This window comes from Halichoerus grypus, chromosome 6 (genome assembly GCF_964656455.1).
Source record: "Halichoerus grypus chromosome 6, mHalGry1.hap1.1, whole genome shotgun sequence".
Lineage (NCBI taxonomy): Eukaryota > Metazoa > Chordata > Mammalia > Carnivora > Phocidae > Halichoerus > Halichoerus grypus.
Genome location: NC_135717.1, coordinates 154,418,268 through 154,438,174, shown reverse-complemented (window position 1 = coordinate 154,438,174; position 19,907 = coordinate 154,418,268). Strand labels below are relative to the sequence as shown.

At 45.0% G+C, this 19,907-nt stretch overlaps 1 protein-coding gene across 1 annotated transcript; it reads right to left on the bottom strand.

Annotated features, from left to right (window-relative positions):
• Positions 1-2,950: 2,950 nt before the first annotated feature.
• Positions 2,951-19,613, bottom strand: AMDHD1 (amidohydrolase domain containing 1). Its single transcript, XM_036085849.2, has 9 exons — positions 19,405-19,613; positions 18,087-18,193; positions 16,607-16,671; positions 14,027-14,304; positions 11,367-11,592; positions 8,918-9,042; positions 5,412-5,505; positions 4,660-4,820; positions 2,951-3,783 (listed from the first exon to the last, which is right to left on the bottom strand). Exons 1-9 carry the CDS (start codon positions 19,539-19,541, stop codon positions 3,696-3,698), a joined length of 1,281 nt encoding a protein of 426 aa, XP_035941742.1. The 5' UTR covers positions 19,542-19,613; the 3' UTR covers positions 2,951-3,695.
• Between the last annotated feature and the right edge of the window lie 294 nt (positions 19,614-19,907).

Genomic DNA, 19,907 nt, shown 5'->3' with positions numbered 1-19,907 from the left:
GGAAAGCACCATATAACCACAGCGCCTTTGGATCATCAGGGAGGCTGCCTGGAAGAGGTGACTGAGCTGGGTTTGAGTGTTGGCAGTCAGAGAGAGAAGGGAGGAAAAAGGAGAAATGTAAGCTAAGCGTCAATGTCAGAAGACATCTGTGCAGGAAACCAATTCTCCGTTTGTCCATTTCTATCATTAAATAAATGGTGGCCAAGATGGCCCTGGTCTTCGCCCTCATAGCTTATAGCCTAGGTAGGCAGTAGGGCCAGAGGATTAAACAAACAATGGCAACGTGCAAGGAGGAAGATGGGAAGATTGGGACGTAAGTAGAGGCCAGATCATCAGCAAGAGCATGAGAATTCCTGCTAATGGTACAGGAGGGGAAACAAAACTCTACCAGCACAGGACACCTCAGATCTCGAGGGTGGGTGAGCCAGGACGGGTTGCCGTGGCTTATTGGTGGTTTCTACACTCTGGGAGCCAGGTTCCTGATGCCTGCAGCAGCTGTAATAGAACCACTTGGAAAAGATGTGCCTTCGTATTTTGGAATAACTTTCCACCGGATAAAAATCTAAGGGGCTGGCATCGACTTTATCCTTTAACTGTTTACTGTAATAAAGACCAAGATGCTCATGCTTGGGGGGAGATCTGGCAAAAACAATTTAAATTTTAAAAGTACTGTGTTTCACCAGAGTTCCTTTGAGGAGAATGCGCTTTTAATACGCCCTGGCTTTGGCTCTACTTTTGAAAGTCCGTCTTACCGCCCTAATTGGATTGTAAATTCCCCGAAGGCAGGACCCTGTCTAGCACTAGAATTTCAGAGATGGAGGGAATCCAACCTCTACAGATAAAGAGTTCAAGAAGAAATCAAAGGCCAGATGTCAAGCCGCAGATGTGTGTTTCTTCCAGCACGCCACGTGGCCTCACCTTTCTCCCATGGCATCTGGCGCGTGCACCCTCAATTCAGTGGGGGTGATACTGCACACAGTGAGGCAAAAATTGGTTCTTGGGATGCGGAAGAACTTGCATATTATGATGGTTTGTGGTCTTTTTCCAGAGCTCAACCCTATCTGATAAAATCTTATTCTGTAGGGAGAAATTTAAGTTTTCTCCTGGTAGAGGGGGTGGCCTGATAACTTTAAAAGGTTGAGAAAAGAAACACTGATCTAGCCCAATGGGGAGCACACAGTAAGGGTCTTCACATCTCACTTACTGCCCGTTGTCAGAGCTTTCCACCTGGACTTCTAGCACCTGATACCTCCTACTCTCTCCACCAAAGGACTGGTTCAAGGTATCTTGCCAGAGTCCACTCATACAACACATGTTTGAGTGCCTACTGTGTACGCTAAAACCAGATTAATTTTTTTCTACAATACTCTTGTCCTGGTCCTAACTTGTTCAGACATTTTCAGTGGCTTTTCCTGACTTGAAGAATGAGGTTCGTACTAGTGAGGCTGACATTCAAAGCCCTGTGAAATCTGACCCAGCCCTAGCTCCCCAAGGAGCTAGGAGGGTTCACAGATGATCTTCTGAACACTTCATAATGTTTCATCCTGGAGCCTTTCTCTCTCATCAAAATCCTTCCAACCCCCAAAGTGAAGAAGGGCAGCCCACCTCTCCACTCAACCATGAAACTGTTTCTTTGGTTTTACTTTTCCAGTGTATTCCCCCATGAGCATCATCCTTTGGCATTATATTAAGGAATTCATATGCTCTTTTCAATCCACAAAACAAGTATTTTCCTTAACACTGCCTTCCTGGGTTAGCCTACTTAGTGTGTTTTAATTAAGTAATTTTCACTGTGACTACCAGTATGTTTGTACATTCATGAATTCATTTACTAATCACCTGCTATGAACCAGTCACCACATTTAGATCCTGGCGCATGAGGAGGGCCCTGCCCTCTACTAACTTACATTCTAAAGGGAAAGAGAGTTAAGCCACAGTGCCATGAAGGACGGGCTCACGGCAGGGGAGGGACTAGCTCTGATTTCCCACATAGAGAAGAGCGGGAAAGCAGTCCAGGTAGAGGGAACAGTGCTGCAAAGCCTGGAACAGCAAAAGCAAACGGTGTTTTGAGGCACAGTGTGAAAGCCGGTGTGGCTAGGGTCTAGACCGCAGACTGCGGCACTTCTCAGACTTTAACGGGTGTACAAATAACCTGGCCGCTGGTTAAGACACAGATTCTGATTCAGCAGGTCTGGGGTGGGGCCGAGGTTCTCATTTCTAGCAAGCTCCCAAGTTGCAAGGGCTTACAGGACACTGGCCTGGGAGGACTAAGGCTGTTCTGGGTGGGTATCTTCTTCTCCTTTCATCTGAAAAAGACATTAATGCTATTTGTTTAAAGTGAATGTCTCCTAGAGGGAGAATAAGATGCACTTCACCTTCTTATTCCATAGGTATAGAGATAGACTTCTGTGTTTGAACGGACCTCGTATTTAGTTTTAGCCTTTATATCTATCGCCTGCATCCCAAACTCCTACAATTGAGTAGGTGCTTGGTCACAGGGGAGGGTGACCATGCACGTCCCACACCCCCTCAAGAATCCTTACCCAAGCATATGAGGGACAAAGCTCCGATGACCCCATGTTACTGGACAGTGACAGCAATGTGCACTGTCACCCATAACCTCCCAACAAGGAGTATTTGATTTGATTTAAACGGAATACAGTTAAGCCTCATTGATTCAGCCATTTTTAACATGAAATGGGTGATAATTTGGTTAATCTTTACTTCTCAAATCATTTATTCATAAATAGGACAAAGTTTAATAATACCATTGTGATTATAAGGATGATTAAACATTGAAAAACATTTCAAGTAAATTCATATGGCTTTAGAAACACCTATTTATATCATCATCCACAATTTCTTTATGTGTAATTATGTAATTTGTTCATTTCCTAAGAAGCTGTAATAGGTAATACCACCAATCTACTTCCGGGGCTGGAAACAACAATAATAGTGACAATACATATTTATTGAGAGCTATAAAAATTTTGTTATACATTTGTAATGTGAATAATCAAACTCTTAAAAATGATTTTTAAAAATTACATTATCAGATTTGATCCAAATGCATCCATTCTAGGAAGGCCCCCGTCCCCATGTATAAAATGACGAGTCTTGAACTCTGCTGTGAAGCACTACTCCTGGAGTCAAGAAGAAATTAGAAATAGAAGGACACCCTACCTCAGGGGACACTCATGCATTTGAAGAGCTTATAGAAAGGCAACCTGTGTGGGAAAAGGACAAACTAGCTGCTTATAATAGAAGGCTACATTTGCTTAATTTGGGGCATATCACTTGGATTTCTCACCATCCCATAGTTTAAAAACTGAAACTTGAAAAGCACAAACAAAATGGGAATTTCAAGCCATGTCTACCTAACTGCCAATTGCTTTTCCCCACGAAGGCATTCTGATGATACTCTACCATATTAATCTTCAAAATATTTGTAATAAATCTCTGTGAAATGATTTAATGTTCTGAGATTATGATCCAATTGATTTACCTGCTTATATGTCCAGGTGCACATGTTAAATTAAAAGAAATTAATGACTTGGTTTTTTTCAAGTGGATTAACAAAGCACTGAAATATATTTAAGTGACATCACTCTGGTAAATTACTACGGTATTTTAACTTTTACTGCAACTGCATTGACTTATATAGCCGAAAGGTCTTCTCTTTCCTTTCAGATCTTTCATTTTTTATAGATGACTTTTCCTTTAGCTACAACATATTCAATTAATTCATGATGGCCTCCAAACTGGTAAATCAAATGTTCCCATCTAGAAAGAAATCAAACATACTTTAATGCATACAAGCCAAAATGATCACTTGGTCAATAAATGCTAATTTAGAAATACATTCTCTAAAAATTTCTTTATACCCTGTCATTGATATTCGGGCTTTTTAAAAAAATAGTAGATTACTATGATAACTAGCCTATGACTTAAATATTGTTTAATGGTATTGTTGAAGTATTTGACCTTAAAATATTTGATCCGATTAAGCGATATACAAAAGGTGACATCAGCATTATTTTCAATAGAGTGAAGAGTAGAATTACAGAGTCGCTTTCTTCAGTTGAATTTGAGGACCAAAGAATGCAGTAGACCTGCTAGGGTCAAGGATTTATGACTTTCAGATTTAGAAAAATAAGACTCAAATTGTTACATCGGAGACCCAGTTGGCAGCTGACTGTGTGTGAGTAATACGAACCCAGGAGCAGGAAAACGGAAACAAGGCTTTTGGGATCTGGTAGGAGTGAGAAGCCAGAGCGGTAATGACTCAGACGCGGGTGACCAGCCGGAGCTGGAACATGCACGGCCCAGCACCAGCTGTAGGTCAGAACTCCAGCAGAAAAACAAGAACACAAGCCAGGGGGCACAAGTCCAAAGTCCGGGTAAACAGAACAGAAACCTGGAGATCTAGGACAGATGGAAGACAGATGAAGAGACCGGAGAAGCTGGTCTGTCTACCCTGTGTGGTTTAGGACTCCTAGGGAGACTTGCTGGTTAGAAAGGGGTGATGATAAAGGAGATTGGGGAGCTTCTGGGCCTACACAGAGCCAGATGCTAATATTGAGCAGAAAAGCCATTTAAACCCAGCCTACATATTACAAGGGGCACAAAATAAAATAGCTCCGTTGGGAGAACACTCGCCTGGACGAATTGATGATAATGAGATCTCCCTGTTTGCCGACTTCCAGAGATCCATGTGTGTGAGATTTTCCCAGGGCATAAGCTGCGTTGATGGTGGCAGCGGCCAAGGCTTCAGGCATGGACATTCTCATGTTCACGCAGGCCAGGTGCATGACCACTGGCTAAGGCAGGGAAGAACCGTATTAGAGGAAAGGAACAAAATGGTAACTGCTACCTAGGACATTTCTCAACACAGCACAACCAATAATGGAAATTAAATGTCTGGGAGGAACTGGCTAAACTGGTATGAGAACATTTTAATTTACATGTGAAGATTCTTATGCTTTGGAAAAGATTTCTTTATTAGAGAGATTACCACCTCCACCCTCGGGTATTGAGTATTTATTTACAACTTTTCAAGACCACTGGCTATGTAAGATGAAAGCCCACCTCCATGCTTATTTACTAAAACTTCTTTGAGCTTGTGTTATCCTCCAAGACCAGAGTAAGTTATCATCAAACCACAACGCCCAAGGCTGAATCAAAAAAATTATGCAGATAGAACTTTCTCTCCTCTCTCTATGCCTAGAGGCATTCATGTGGCACAGAACTATCCAATGACCCTGCTGTCTACACTTTTTTTCCTGTTTCACAAGAAAATCGTTTCTTAGATCTTTGGTACATTTTAACAGTTAGTGAACTATTTTTAAATTATTCATACATGTGGCGGAAGACGGTTTCTCTCCTTAGAAAGTCACATTAAAAATAATTACCATTGAAAAGCAATATGCATTCGGGTTGAAATCGCTGCCCAAAGCAACGATTACCCCTTCATCCAACATCTTCCTAGCGCGAGGCTGCTTCAGTCTAAGAGGAGGGGAAAAAAAAGGAAGATGTCAGTCTCTGGAAGCAGAGCTTCTGCAGATTAGATATTCGGAATGGAAGCCAACTTAAGATATCCAACCCCTCTGAGTTCTGGAAGAAGAAAGAGACACTCAAGGTTAAGTGATGAGTGGTGAAGTCAGGTGGAACCCAGGATGCCTGATTTTTATCTCTGCTTTTGAAATGACTTGCCCATGACTAATTTCTTTAATTTGGCAGTGTTTATTTTAGCATTTTTTTTTTAAAGATTTTATTTATTTATTTGACAGAGAGAGAGATAGCGAGAGCAGGAACACAAGCAGGGGGAGTGGGAGAGGGAGAAGCAGGCTTCCCGCTGAGCAGGGAGCCTGATGTGGGGCTCGATCCCAGGACCCTGGGATCATGACCTGAGCCGAAGGCAGACGCTTAACGACTGAGCCACCCAGGCGCCCAGCATTTTTTTTTTTTTTTTATTTTAGCAATCTTTATATACTTTCAGAGATTCTTGCTAAGGAAGAAAAATATAACTTAGTTTTTTTTCAAATGTAACACACTTTTTTTTTGACTCCCAAATATAAACAATGAGGTTAAAATAATGCTATTTTTATTAACTTCCATTTTGCAATTTTTTTTTTATTCATCTCTCTCCCCCTCCTTGGGGGTGGGGAAGGGTCTCAAACATTTTTGGTAGGCCCTTTAAAGTCTTGAAGGCCCAAGAATCTAATACATAAAATGTCTGTGCTTCTTCCTGGGTTGCGTGTCTCCTTAATCTCCTTGGCAAAATATTGTTCTTTAGGACATGACTCAAAAGTTATGTCAGGGATAAACAGAGCCAAACACTAGCTAAAGGGGTGAAGACAGACTGTATTCAGTAATAACTACTGCAAAAGGGAAAGGGTCCAGTGTGGTCTGGACTCAATTTTGATTTGTGCAGTGGTAACTGGGCATTTTAAAGAAAGAAAGAGGAAGTCGGGAGGAAAAAGGGGCGGGTCCTTGAGAAGACAATCCTGGGTGGTAGAAGATTTATATCTTAAAGGAGCAGAGAAAGGATTTATAATTGCAATTACAACTGCAATTTGTAAAGTAACTGCTCTAAGAGGAAGTCCAGGGGCCTCTCTGCCAATCAGCGGGTTTTGCTGGAACAAACAGTAAATTCCCCTGGCAGGCTGGGCTTTCTCAGGCAGGCATTGTAAGGGGGCCTGGGTCATCCTAGGCAGACAGCCCTGAGCTTTCAGAAACTATGCTAGTGTTTATTCAGGCTCACAGTGTTGGGGGGAGGGGAACAGATGAAAGCAGTTGTCTGAGAGTCTACAGGTTTATAGGCCAAGATGGAGGCCCTTGAAACATTCATGGTCGACGACTGACAATTGGCTGGCCTACCTAAGATAATGTTCTCAACCAGGATAATGTATGAGAGGAGGCAGGTGAAGCAGGGATAAGAGTGAGGAAAGGTAGAACTTAAAATCTCCCCACAGTTCTTTTTTTTTTTTTTTTTTTTTTAAGATTTTCTTTATTTATTTGAGAGAGAGCACGAGAGTGGAAGAGAGGGAGAAGCAGGCTCCCAGCTGAGCAAGAAGCCCATCTTGGGGCTCAATCCAGGACCCTGAGATCATGACCTGAGCTGAAGGCAGACACTTAACCCACTGAGCCACCCAGGCGCCCCTCCCTCCCACAGTTCATTCTGACGGCCTCGCCTCCCCTCCCCTTCCAGAGATACTTAAGGAGGAAAAAAAAAAAAGTGAGGCTGTAGACGTACCGAGGGAGTTCCAGAAAAACTGAGGTAAATGTATCCTGAATAAATTTAAACAGTATACACAAAGATGCGTACAATAATGATTACAGGAAGTGGCATAAGGCCACTGTTATTCCAGAACTGAGAGTCAAGAGAATTCAGGGCCCAGCAGGGAGCCCTGCAGGTTGCTCCTGTTGGAGAGCTCAGAAAAATAGTGGAACAGAGAAGCCAGAGAGAAAAGTGGGGCCTTCTCTGCAATGTTTCCTGTTGTCCAAATTGTATGGTCAACCCATCCTGCGGTGAGCACAGATGGCCGCCGCCTCTGGCGTAGGGACAAAGTTCGGGCTTTTATTGCTGAGCCACCCTTCACAGTGCAAGTCTCAGATTTTTGCTCCATCTTTAAGAGATTCAAGGGGAGGTAAAGGAACGCTTTTTGTCAAACATTATTCCTTGGGTGATGGAAAATTAACCAGATTAAGTATTGATTGATGACTTTGATTGATGACTATTGAGACTTGCTGGAAATGCCAAGATTCCAAGAATGGTTATTGATTGGTATTTCCTGGTTGCAATCTACATTATGTCTAATCAAGAGAACAGTAATAATAAGAGAAATGTATAATATTACCCCTATGTGTATAACATCATAATATATTTGAGAAAAGTACTGCAATATTCCTCTCTTCTCTCTTATAAAAGTTACTTGAAGGCGCCTGGGTGGCTCAGTCAGTGAGCGTCCGCTCTTGATATCGGCTCAGGTCATGATCTCATGGTGGTGAGATCGAGCCCCCTGTCAGGCTCCGCACTGGACGTGAACAATCTTTAGATATTCTCTCTCTCCGTCTCCCTCTGCCCCCAGCTCACGCGAACTTGGGAGCGCCCTCACTCCCTCTCTCTCTCTATAAATAAATAAATAAATAGATAGATAGATAGATAGATAGATAGATAGATAGATATAAAAGTTACTTGTAGCCTGGCTTTTCCATCCCTGAGGCAGAGTGTTTCAACCTCAGCACAGTTCGTAATTGTGGCCGGATAATTCTTAGGCAGGATAATTCTTTGTGGTGGGAGGTGGTTCTGTGCGCTGTGGGACCTTTAGCGGCTCGAGCCTCTACCTACTAGATGCCAGTAGCGCCCCCTGGTGGCGACAACCAAACCGCAGTGATAAAGATGGGCTCTGGACTAGGTGTATTCAATCCATAGAGGGCAAACAGCAAAACTCCTGGGAAGATTTCACAAAACATACTTAGACGTCTCCTCCTTCCTCCCACCCCGGGGGATTTATGAGGACTGTGGGGCCCACTTGCGTCCTCTTAGTAAAAAACAGCTCCTTCAGATTCTGAACACTGCTTGATATCCCTAACATCTGATGCATGTTTTTTAAAGCAGAAAGCCTATTTCATTATTTCTAGTCATAAAAGTAATGCATATTGATTTTTTAATTGGAAAATTCCAAAAATGAGGGGGAAAAAAAAAAGAAAGCAAAAGCTCCACTCTTCCCAATAATCTCCCTACTCAATGGCCATTTGGGTCTAAGCGCTTTCCTGGACCTCACTCCAGAACTGGCATCTTCCATGAGCTCAGTTTTCCTGATCTGCATTTTTAAGGAATGTGGAAGGGCAATGAAATAAGACTTAGGCCTCTGGGTCTGTGTCCTCGCGGCTGTCACCCCCCAGGGCAGCTCACCTCAGCATGTAGGCCGTGGTGGGCAGAAGGACGGCCGAGCACCTGGCCATTGCCATGGCAACGATGCCCTCATCGCTCGCTTCTTCCAGGTGACTGATCGCCTGGGCTCCCAGCTCAGCCCCGAGCTAAGCGGAATGGGCAGAGAGAAAGGTTTCACCAACAGCAACATCAATCACCAAAGGGCCAGAACACTGGTTTCCCTGCAAAACTAAGCAGCACTCTTTGTCATTAAAATGTGTTGGCAACTGCCTCTGCCCAGCGCAAGCCCCCAGTGGTAAAAGGTTTGTGATGGACATTCATTTGAAAATTAGCTCGTGTGCTACTTCAAAAACTATCCTTAAATCCAAGTGCTTACTGGGGCGCCTGGCTAGCTCAGTCATTAAGCATCTGCCTTCGGCTCAGGTCATGATCCCAGGGCCCTGGGATCGAGCCCCGCATTGGGCTCCCTGCTCGGCGGGAAGCCTGCTTCTCCCACTCCCGCTCCCCTGCTTGTGTTCCTGCTGTCGCTATCTCTCTCTCTGTCAAATAAATAAATTTTAAAAAATCTTAAGAAAATAAGTCTGGGCTCAGCTGTTAGAAGAAAACCAGGAGGAGGTAATGCTGATGATAATGAGAACATGGCATTAAAGTGGGTTTCTTCTCAGCGTGACACATTTACACACACACACACACACACACACGCACGCACACAGTGCCCCAGGCTGAAAGGTGATTCTGTTAAGCATTCCAAGGAAAGGGAAAGGAGACTCATTGTTGACCTTAGCCCGTGGCCCAGGGAGGCACTGATGCCCACACCAGAGCAGAAGGGAGCCGGCCCCTCGTCAGCAGCTAGCTCAGGTCTAAGAGCATTCTGGTTTGGTGCTCTCGGGAGTTGGATGCTCCACAGACTCTGCTCCCCAGGCGAGCTTCCTTCTAACCTTGGAATCACCTTCACTTTCCCAAACTCGATTTGGTCATCCCGGGTATTGACCTCTGTTTAATTCACCGGTTCACTCTCTACAACCAGAAGTATCTTGTTGACCACCTAGTTCACATTCATTCATCAAACATTCCACAAATATTTACTCACTAAAGGCCACCTGTCTACCAGGCACTGTGCTAACCTCCAGGGATAAGGCTGTGGAGGCACAGGGACAGTCCAGGAGGGATCTCAGAGACAATTTGAACACGGTGGGACAGGCACAGGGAGGAACTGTAACTCATTCTTGGAGAGGTTTGGGAAGGATGCCAGAGAAGTGGTAGCTAAGAGGAAACACGGAGCGGAGTTAGAGTTAGCCAGGCAAGGGGTGTTCGGATGAGAGGAGGCACATCCAGAGGCGTGGGGTATCGGGTGTCCTAACACTATTTATGGTGGCTGGCCATGGTCAAGAGGGCAGGGGAAGGGAGGGGGGAGGAGAAAAAGAGGAAGATGGGAGGCAAGCAAGAGCTAGATCTGGGTAAGCCTATGGCTGTGGAGTTTGAAATTTGTCCTGCCAGGCCGGGTGAGCCTTTCAGTGCTTTCCAGCACCAGAGAGGAAGAGAAGATGCGCGGAGGGCAGGGATTCAAGTGCGGACAAGCTTGGACACAGGGAGAAGAGCTGTTGCAGGAGTCCAGCTGAGAGCCGCTGCTGGTGGTCTGAACTAGGCGGTGGGGGGAAGAGAAGTGGACCTAGACAGACTCAGCAGGCAAACCTGGAGGCCTTGCTGGTTAACTGAAATGTGACAGGGGAGGGGGAGAGGAGACAAAGTGACGTCCAAGTTTTTCTCTTAGGCAATCCGTACATAATGGGGTCATTCACTGGGCAGGAAACACAGGACCAGATCTGGAAGCGATATTAAGAGATCACATTGGACGTGTTGTGGTGGAGACACGTGTGGAGTGTCCACATCTGGTTTATGCCCCAAGGGCAGTTGTTTATTTCACTCTAGGGCTTAGAGAGACATCTCGACTCACAACTGCGGGGGCTGTGTCTGTCTTACTCACTGCTGAATTCTCAGTGCCTGGCACATAGCACACACTCAAATATTTGTTGAAAGCATGAATAAATGAATCTGAGCAAGACACAGAGATCAGAAGAGCATCCTGGACTATTAACAGTATGCTCTAGCAACGTTCCCCTGGACGCTGCCAGACAGACCCCAGCAGCTACGTGTGCAACTCGCCGACTCTGCCAGTGTGGCTTCGTGTGCCAACCAAAACAGGGCACGGATTTGCTAAACAAGATCACGAAAGTGCTTCTTTTTCTACTAATCCCACCAGCCGGCGATCATACAAGTCAATGAGCAGCAAAAAAGTAAATTTCTAACAGAGGTCCAGGATTCCAAGGCTCTACCGGACCAATCCACACATTGTTCAAACAAATTTCCCCATTCTCTGTCTTTTCAGAAGGCTACTCCCACCTCTGAACAAACTAATTAAGTTTTCCATAGCATGAGTGTTGACAAAGGAAAAGCAAAAGGTCAACCACACCTCGGCAGCCTTCATCGGGTGCAGCTCATCCCCATGGAAGTTAATCTGTAATCCCATCTCTTTTCCACTTTGAAGAATCCTTCTGGTGGAGCTGAGATCAAAGACGCCCTTCTCACAGAACACATCTATATTGTCCACATGGATTTCCCCACTTTTGCCAAGCTCCTTCAGCTTCGGGAGGTGGCTATTGATGATTTCATCAGCAGCCTCCGGAGCAGTCTTTCCTCTGGGGGAAGAAAATGAGATTACATGGGGGGAAATTTTTTTTTTTTTTTAATTAAAGAAAGGGTTTTCTGGCACTCGAAGAATCTCACAAACTATGGGCAAATGACCTCAAGCCTCAAGAAGGTAGAGAAATAATCAAAGCAATAACTCAAGAGTCTTAACAATGAGGACACAGCAGAGATGTTGGCAAGACTTCTGTAGGCACTGACTGTACACAGAGACTCAAAGGGCTCATCCATTTCTGGCCCAGCCGTGTTGCCTTCGAGAATGTCAGCAAGGCCAGCCGGCTGAAAAACGGAATCTGCTTGCCAAGGACACTTAGAGGGCATCCTGGATGGTTCCCTAACAACACAACTGTGTGCTCCTTAGCTGGACTCTCGTGATCACTCTGCCTTTTTCTTCTTCCACACTGTTTCTAGAAGCATCTGCCTAAGGCTTCTTGTCTCACCATTTGGAACTATGGGGAAAGAGGATTGTGGGAGGCCCTGAAATTCTAAGATTCTGCGGTAGTTATAGATCAGAAAGGGCTGGGCTTTTGCAGTCAAATAGACACAGAGCTCTCCTACTTGCTGGCTATGTAACTTTGGACACGTCATGTAGCCATCATTTGGCATCCTCTGAGCTGCAGACTGTATCGCTGGAGATCAAGACACAGACCTCAGAGACTCATTGGCAGATGGAGAAAATTTCTGTAAAACTTTAGTCCTGTATTTGGCACACAGAAGTCTCTTGCTCAGCAAAAACCATTTTGATGGGAAGACAGAAGTGAACCGCGAGGAGACAGGCGCTCACATATGTTGTTCCTAATTCTCAAGACAATCATATAGAATTATGTGTTATTTAGCTATTTTACAGATGTTCAAAAAAGTTGAGTGATGCCCTCAAAATCATGCAGTGGGAAAGTAGCAAAGCTGGATTCAAACCCAGGTCTGGTATGGCTCCAAAGCCTAAGACTTCTCTACCATGTTACACTGCTATCATCCACCTTATGTTCCGTTTGAAAAAAAAAAAAATGTTTTCTATAGATGGATGTCCCAAAAGTCTCAGTGCAGTTTTAAGTTTTAATAATTTCAGAAGTACAAATGCTAAAAATGTACAAAAACATCATTGGAAATATTAAGTATTTATGTTTCTTTTCTACTTAATTAATTTTGTGAATTTTTAATAATAAATTTGTTAATTTTTTATTTTCTCTGATTGAAAATGGTAAACAAAAAATTAACATTAAACTTATTTTTCAAACTGCGTGAAACTAAATAAATGTAAAAATATATGTTATGAAACTTTCAAATAATTTCTGTAAGCCTGCAGCACTTATGTATCTAAGTTATCAAAACTCAAAACGGCACTAAGACTTTGCCCTGTTAATTTTCAAGTCCTGGATTTTTTTTTTTTAAGATTTTATTTATTTATTTGAGAGAGAGAGAGAATAAGAGCAGGGGGAGGGAGAAGCAGATTCCCTGCTGAGCAGGGAGCCGGATTAGGGGTTAGATCCCAGGATGCTGGGATCATGACCTGAGCCAAAGGCAGCCACTTAACCGACTGAGCCACCCAGGTGCCCCCAAGTCCTAGATTTCTTTTGAAACTTTTAGTTCTGGAACTGTGGGCCTTTGGCTCTAGAAATTCCAGGACAGATAAGATGCAGATGCAGATGCAGAAAGGACAGAATTCTCTACAAGAAAGCTATATAGGAGAAACTTTAAATAAAAGGAAATCTAAAAAACATTTACAAGAAAACAAACATGTTTGCTGCTAAACAAACAGATGAACAAAAATAAAAACTATTCTGAGTCATCTTGACTTAAAGATTTGATCTATCTCCTACAGAGTGTTACTTTTAATCTCTAAAGTGCGATTATGTGGTCATGGGCAACTATTTAAAGTAATACCTGTTATTTTAAAGGATCTAGTAGGGGGCATTGCTTTCTGTTAACTGAAAGAATTTTGAACATCTCCTCTTCCTCCTTCATCATTAAGGGACTAGCAAACAGATGGGTCTGGTGGGGATCACCTTCCTAAAACCACCCTTGCAAGGGGCGCCTGAGTGGGTCGGTTAAGCGTCTGCCTTCAGCTCAGGTCATGATCCCAGGGTCCTGGGATCGAGTCGTATATCGGGCTCCCTGCTCAGTGGGGAATCTGCTTCTCCCTCTACCTCTGCCCCTCCCCCCTGCTCCTGTGCTCTCTTTCTCAAATAAATAAATAAAATCTTCAAAAAAAAAAAAAACCACCCTTACGAGATGACTATTACAATCAGAACACCTTTCTAACGGCTTCTACTGAGCTCTCTCTGCAAGAACTAAAGTTCAGATGCAACTCCACTCCCCCCCCCACCCCCCTGCGCCAACACATCCCCACTTAGGTACCAGCTGACCCCTTCCTTCTTTGTTTTCAATGCCCCCTCCACGCCCCAAGTCAAGCGCGCAAGCTGAGGTTACTTTGGCACCGAGTGAGCCCCGCAGTAGGTGGCTGAGATGCCAATGGGCAGCTGCCGCCGGGCACGCTCAATCACGCGCAGCATCTTGAGCTCTGTCTCCAGGTTGAGGCCGTATCCGCTCTTGCACTCCACCAGCGTGGTCCCTGCCCTCATCATGCACTGCAGCCGCTCCTGGAAGGAGCAGAACAGCTCCTCCTCCGAGGCTTGGCGAGTGTGCTCCACGGTGAAGTTGATCCCTCCTCCAGCTCGGTGAATATCCATGTACGTGGCTCCTGCCAACTGAACACAGGGCTCCCCCTAGGCTGGGCAAGGGCGGGAGGTTGCAGGCAGCTCCACAGAACCTCCACCCGGAGTGATGTTCAAAATGCTATGTCAGGGACACCAGCAGATCAGAAAGCATGCTGGGGTACATGGCCATGAAGCCCCGACCCTGCCAGGGCATCTTAGGAAGGACTGGGGAGGGCAGAAATGAGAGAAGTCAGGTGGGGAGCACTTAGGGTCTCACGCAGCAGCGGCAATTTACCAACCAGCCCAGAAGTATTTCAGTATTCTAACAACCCAGCTGGCCCCAGTGTGCACCAGCTAAGTCTCTGTCTACCCCTAGCTCCTATGAGAAAACAAAGCTTAGGCAATTCGGGAACCCCACTGCAGTTATTCCAAATATCCACGAAAGAGCCCCGGGGGGTTTCCACCTCTCCATGTCTGGCCACTAGAGTTTGGGGTCTGACCTCTGTCACTCAAGCAAAGAAGCTCTTCCTGGGATCCCACTGGGCTCCAGTTACTCTGCGCAGCAAGGAGTGCGGCACAAATGAAGTACACCAGCCCGGGTTCTGCCAAGGTGAGCTGGAGAACTCACCCCGTACCCTTCCCTTCTCTGGACCTCACGTTCCCCATCTATGTAATGAGATGTTGGACTGCAAATCTCTAGGGTTGCTTTTTGGCTCTGCAATTGTGTGCTTTAATAAAGAAGTCTTAAAAACAGCTCTAGTTTGTTGAAGAAGGTACCCAGTGTCTGAAGAAAATTCTTAGCTGTTAGGGTGTACACTTGAAAAAAAAAAAACAATGTGAAGAAAAGACATGGAGAAACCTTAAATGCATATTGCTAAGTCAAAGAAGCCGATCTGAAAGGCTATGTACTGTATGAATCTAACTAGATGATGTTCTGGAAAAGGCAGTACGATAGAAACAGCTGGGGCGCCCGGGTGTCACAGTCAATTGAACATCTGACTCTTGATTTCAGCTCAGATCATGATCTCAGGTCGTGAGATCAAGCTCTGCATCAGGCTCTGGGCTCAGTGCGGAGTCTGCTTGGGATTCTCTCTCTCCCTCTCCCTCTGCCCCTACCCCCCCATCTCTAAAATAAATAAATCTAAAAAAAAAAAAAGAAAAGAAAGAAACAGTGAAAAGGTCGGCGGTTATCAGGGTTCAGGGAGGGACAGATGAATAGGCAGAGCACACAGGAATTTTAGGGCAGTTCAACCACACTATGTGATACTATAATGGTGGATATGTGTCATTATACATTTGTCCAAACCCACAAAATGTGCAGCACCAAGAGAAAACACCAGTAAGAAATGTGGACTCTGGGTAACAGTGATGTGTGAATGTAGGCTCATCAGCCGTAACAGAGGTACCGCTCTGGTGGGGCGTGCTGATCATGGGGGGAGGCTGTGCATGTGTGCGGGCAGGCATGTGGGAAATCTTGGTACCTCTCACTCAAGTTGGCTCTCAAAAATAAAATCTGCTCTAAAAATTAAAATCTATTAGAAAGAAACAATGTGAAAACGGCTCCAACCATGGATTTGAGGGTTGGCCCTGGCTAATTAATGACTTGTGACGTAGACTACACTTTATGTTTCTTAGTAAGTCTCATTTTTGGGGGGGGAAATACAAGACTTAATTTATTTTTATGATTAGCAATATATTTTTCCAAGTTTGAACCAATGAATGGTGAATTTCAAACTGTATCCTGGAGCCCCTTCAAAGACCCCCCAGGGGTGGAGAAGTGAAATGGGAGAAGGGAAAGAGAGGTGGAACTAGTGAGCAAGGCAGCTCAGCTCTGTTTTTGGGTCTTAGGGGTTTTTTGGTAAGATTTTATTTATTTATTCGAGAGAGAAAGAGAGAGTGAGGCGGGGAGGGGCAGAGGAGGAGGGAAAGGGACAAGCAGACTCCCCACCAAGTGCTGAGGCCAACCTGGGGCTCGATCCCAGGAGCCTGATATCATGACCGGAATCGAAGTCAGACGCTTAACCGATTGAGCCACCCAGGCGCCCCAAGGCAGCTCAGCATTTTTTTAAAGGGAGGATTCTAAAACATACATACATACATATATACACACATAAGGATTCTACAGCTAAAAATTTTTGAAAACTATTATAATGATTGCTGGGCCTGTGCAAAGTATTTGGACAGTTATAAGTTAGTTTTTTTGCAATTTATTTTCCATAGTCCAGGCCAGTAAAAATATCCATGAAAAAGAAATGTAGGCGTATGTTGCAAAGCCTGATAGCCTACCAACTCTTTAGAAAGACTTGTCTGTATTTGTGCCTTATTTTGATTTGTCATCATTTACTACAGTTACCTTCATTGCAAACTCGTGAACTCTTTCACCAGCCCATACTGGATGTGTGTGTGCATCCACCAAACCTGTAATCAATAAATCAAATCATCTTTAAAGCTGAGAAATAGAAAGCCCTTAGATATCAGGCAGACTATCCCGTACCACTCTTGGGAAAGCAAGATGATGGTCAGCCATCTTGGAGGAGGGTGGGGGGAGGAGGAATTTGTCTGTAGGTTCCCTCCACAGACAGGGAACAAGAAGACTCTCGGCATGGCTGGTCTAGAAGGCTTTAATGGAAGAGGGTGACTTGGCATGATGAGAATATCCATTAAAGAAATACAGCTCCTTTTGCCCACTAAGTCCATGCTCACCAAGCAAGCTTTTGAAACAGGATGTCATATCTATCAGTTGAGCAAAACCACGGACTATATCACCAAGGAATAATCTGGGTGTGAAAACAGAGTACAATCTCTCCCAACTTTGAGAAGGAAAAATATGAAATCAGAAATATGAATCTTCCTTCAAAAAGAAACGTAGTTTAATTGAAGAGAAACTATAAAGCAATCGTGTGAACCGTTTGTTTATCCAAACGGTTCACAACTCAAGTGAAGCGTGGCTTTCCATAATATTTAAAATACTTGGATTAAGTGGATTAAATGTCTCGTTAGTGGTTCTGATTGGACGAAAAATCAAGAATCTCTACTCAGATTGCTTTCTAGTATTTTCTGCTCTTTTTCATAAGCTTGCACTCTGACTTTATTTCCTGACTCCCAAGAGATGGAAGATAGAAGCTCTATCAGATACGCACAGTAGACATTTTAAAAATATAAATCTTAGCTTCTGTGTTTTGTGTAGGACTCAAAATTTGTGAAACTCGTTTCAGAGGATTTCATGAAGCCAGAAAACATAATGTGGGAGATGATGGTTAACAAACTGATTTTGTTGTCAATCACTAAGATATAAACTTCAGTGAAATCTCTAGGGATTCCCTCCTCCCCCACTTTTCGGCCTAGAGATGTGTTGTTTCACACTCCATGTAAATTTAGAATCTATTCTGGTATTAGAAGCAGCAGCTTGCCCTCTCTGCCTCCCATATGAAGTAGATTAGTAAAGTTCTTCCAACAGCTTTTGAACCTAAACACAACACAACCTGTTTCTCTTCAGCATGTGAGTGGGACAAAGTGACATAATGAGTGGGTTTGATTCCCAGCTTGCCCTTTCCCTGTCCAGCAATCTTGGGTAAGATATTTCATCCCTAAACTGGAGTGTTCTAAACTGTAACATGTAGATAAGGATACTTACCTTACAGGGCAGTTAGAAGGATTCAAGATGAAAACATGTTTGCAAAGCACCTAGACATTCAGTAGTAGAAATTCAATGCACGGTAGCTATTACTATATTTTAATATTATTTCGAGACCCTATTTAAAAGAAGCTGCCACTCTTCCTCTTTACATTGCTAAAACTGGTTGCAGGGCTTTACTGAAAAAAGAGGTTAATACCCGGCAAGATGCATTTCCCAGAACAGTCAATTCTTTCTTCGAACGTTTCTTCAGAAAACATTTTTTGGATCGCATCAGCAGGACCGATGGCTTTTATAAGCCCATCCCTGAAGAAAAATCAAGAAATAATTACCAAAGTTTGGGGAAATACTGTGGAAAAGCTGACTAAGGATTTAAAATATGTTGCCCATGTCTTTTGGTATCAGTCAACATTTATCGTATTTCCTTCTTGCATCTGTGTCTTTGAAGAAAAAAAAAATGACTGCAGCTGCATGGAAGCCAAAGAGTCAAATCATATGTATAGAGATGGCTAGTTGTTCCCCAAGATCAATGTTCCCTTTTCCCCACAGTGCTAGATTCCTAAATTTTAGCTGAACACATGAACACCCAGAATGAAGCCTACATTTCTGGGTTTCCCGTCATCCACGTGCCGTCATGTGACTAAATTCTAACCAATAGGTCTGTTTTCTCTTCCTATTTTCCACTGTCTGGAAGGTAGACTCCGTAAGGAGAGGTGGAGCAGCCATCTTGGATGAGGGAGTGAGAAAGGGTTGTGCACAGCAGAAGAAGATAGTAGGGCCTCAGAACTCCATAGAGTATGGCCATCAATTAGCTCTGGATTCCTACCTCTGTGCACTTCTGTTAACTGGTTTTTAACAAATTTTTAACAGTAACACTGGGAATGTTTTTATCCCTTTGTTAATTAAAAACACACGGTCCCTAAAAGCTGGACTCTTGCACAACCCTAAGCAGCCTCAGATAAGGGCTGAGCCCATCTTGCGCAATCGCGGGGCGGTGGGGCTCTCCAATTCAAATCGGCATCGGAACCCCACTCCCACTGCGTAGGTTCCCCCGCCCAAACTTTGGCTGTTCTTTTAGTCACGTCTAGCAGGAAGCACAGAGGGTTAAATGAAAAAAACTGAAAAATGTCCTCTTTTTCTGAATTTCCTATCAGCCCCAAACCATCACCATCTGAACGTTCGCGGTTCTCAAATTTAGTATACAAAGGGGGTTGGGCTGGAGGGTGTTTTGTAAAAATTCAAAGTCCCAGAACTCCACCACAGAGATGCTGATTCCAAAGACCCGGGGTAGGGGGGAAGAGGGACGGGGGTTCAGCCTGAGAGCGTTTTTTTTTTTTCACCGAATGACTACCCGAAGCTGTCACACCAGGTAGGTAGCAGCAGGTGCCTGAAAGGCCCACGGTGGCTCCCTGGATGAGGGAAAGCTTTTACCCGCTTCCCTCCACAGCGCCCAAGTTAGGGAAAGGGCGCCAGGCCGGGCCTCGGCTGCCCGGTGCCCCCAGCGCGCGGCCACTTACGTGCCCACCACGAGACTGGCGCCCTCCAGCACGGCCAGGCTGCGCAGCGCGTCCCGCGCCAGGAAGCGCTCGCCGCGGCCGCACACCATCACCACTTGCCGCGCGTTCTCCAGCAGGAGGCGGTGGCCGCCAGCCATGTCGCTGCGCGCCGCGGGTCTCCGGGAGGCCGCCGGGCCGGAGCGCGGGGCAGGCGGGCGGGCCGAGGAGGGCGCGGGGCGGCGGGCGGCGCCGCGGGGCAGGGAGGGTGGAGCCGGGGCGGGCGCTCGCCGCCGCCGTCCTGCCCAGCTGCCCCGGAGAGCGCGCCTCCCCCCCGGCCGGCGCCGCGGCAGCGCGGGTGCCAACAACCCGAGTGAGGATGAATAATAAACGCGATCATGGAATCTCCTCTTTTTTGGTCGCCCAGTCAATGTTCAGGCTAAATGTGGTGGAGACCACTGTCCCTACTTTCTAGATTAGGAAACTGAAGCTGGGTTACCGGGCTCCGTTGAACACAGGGCCAGGCG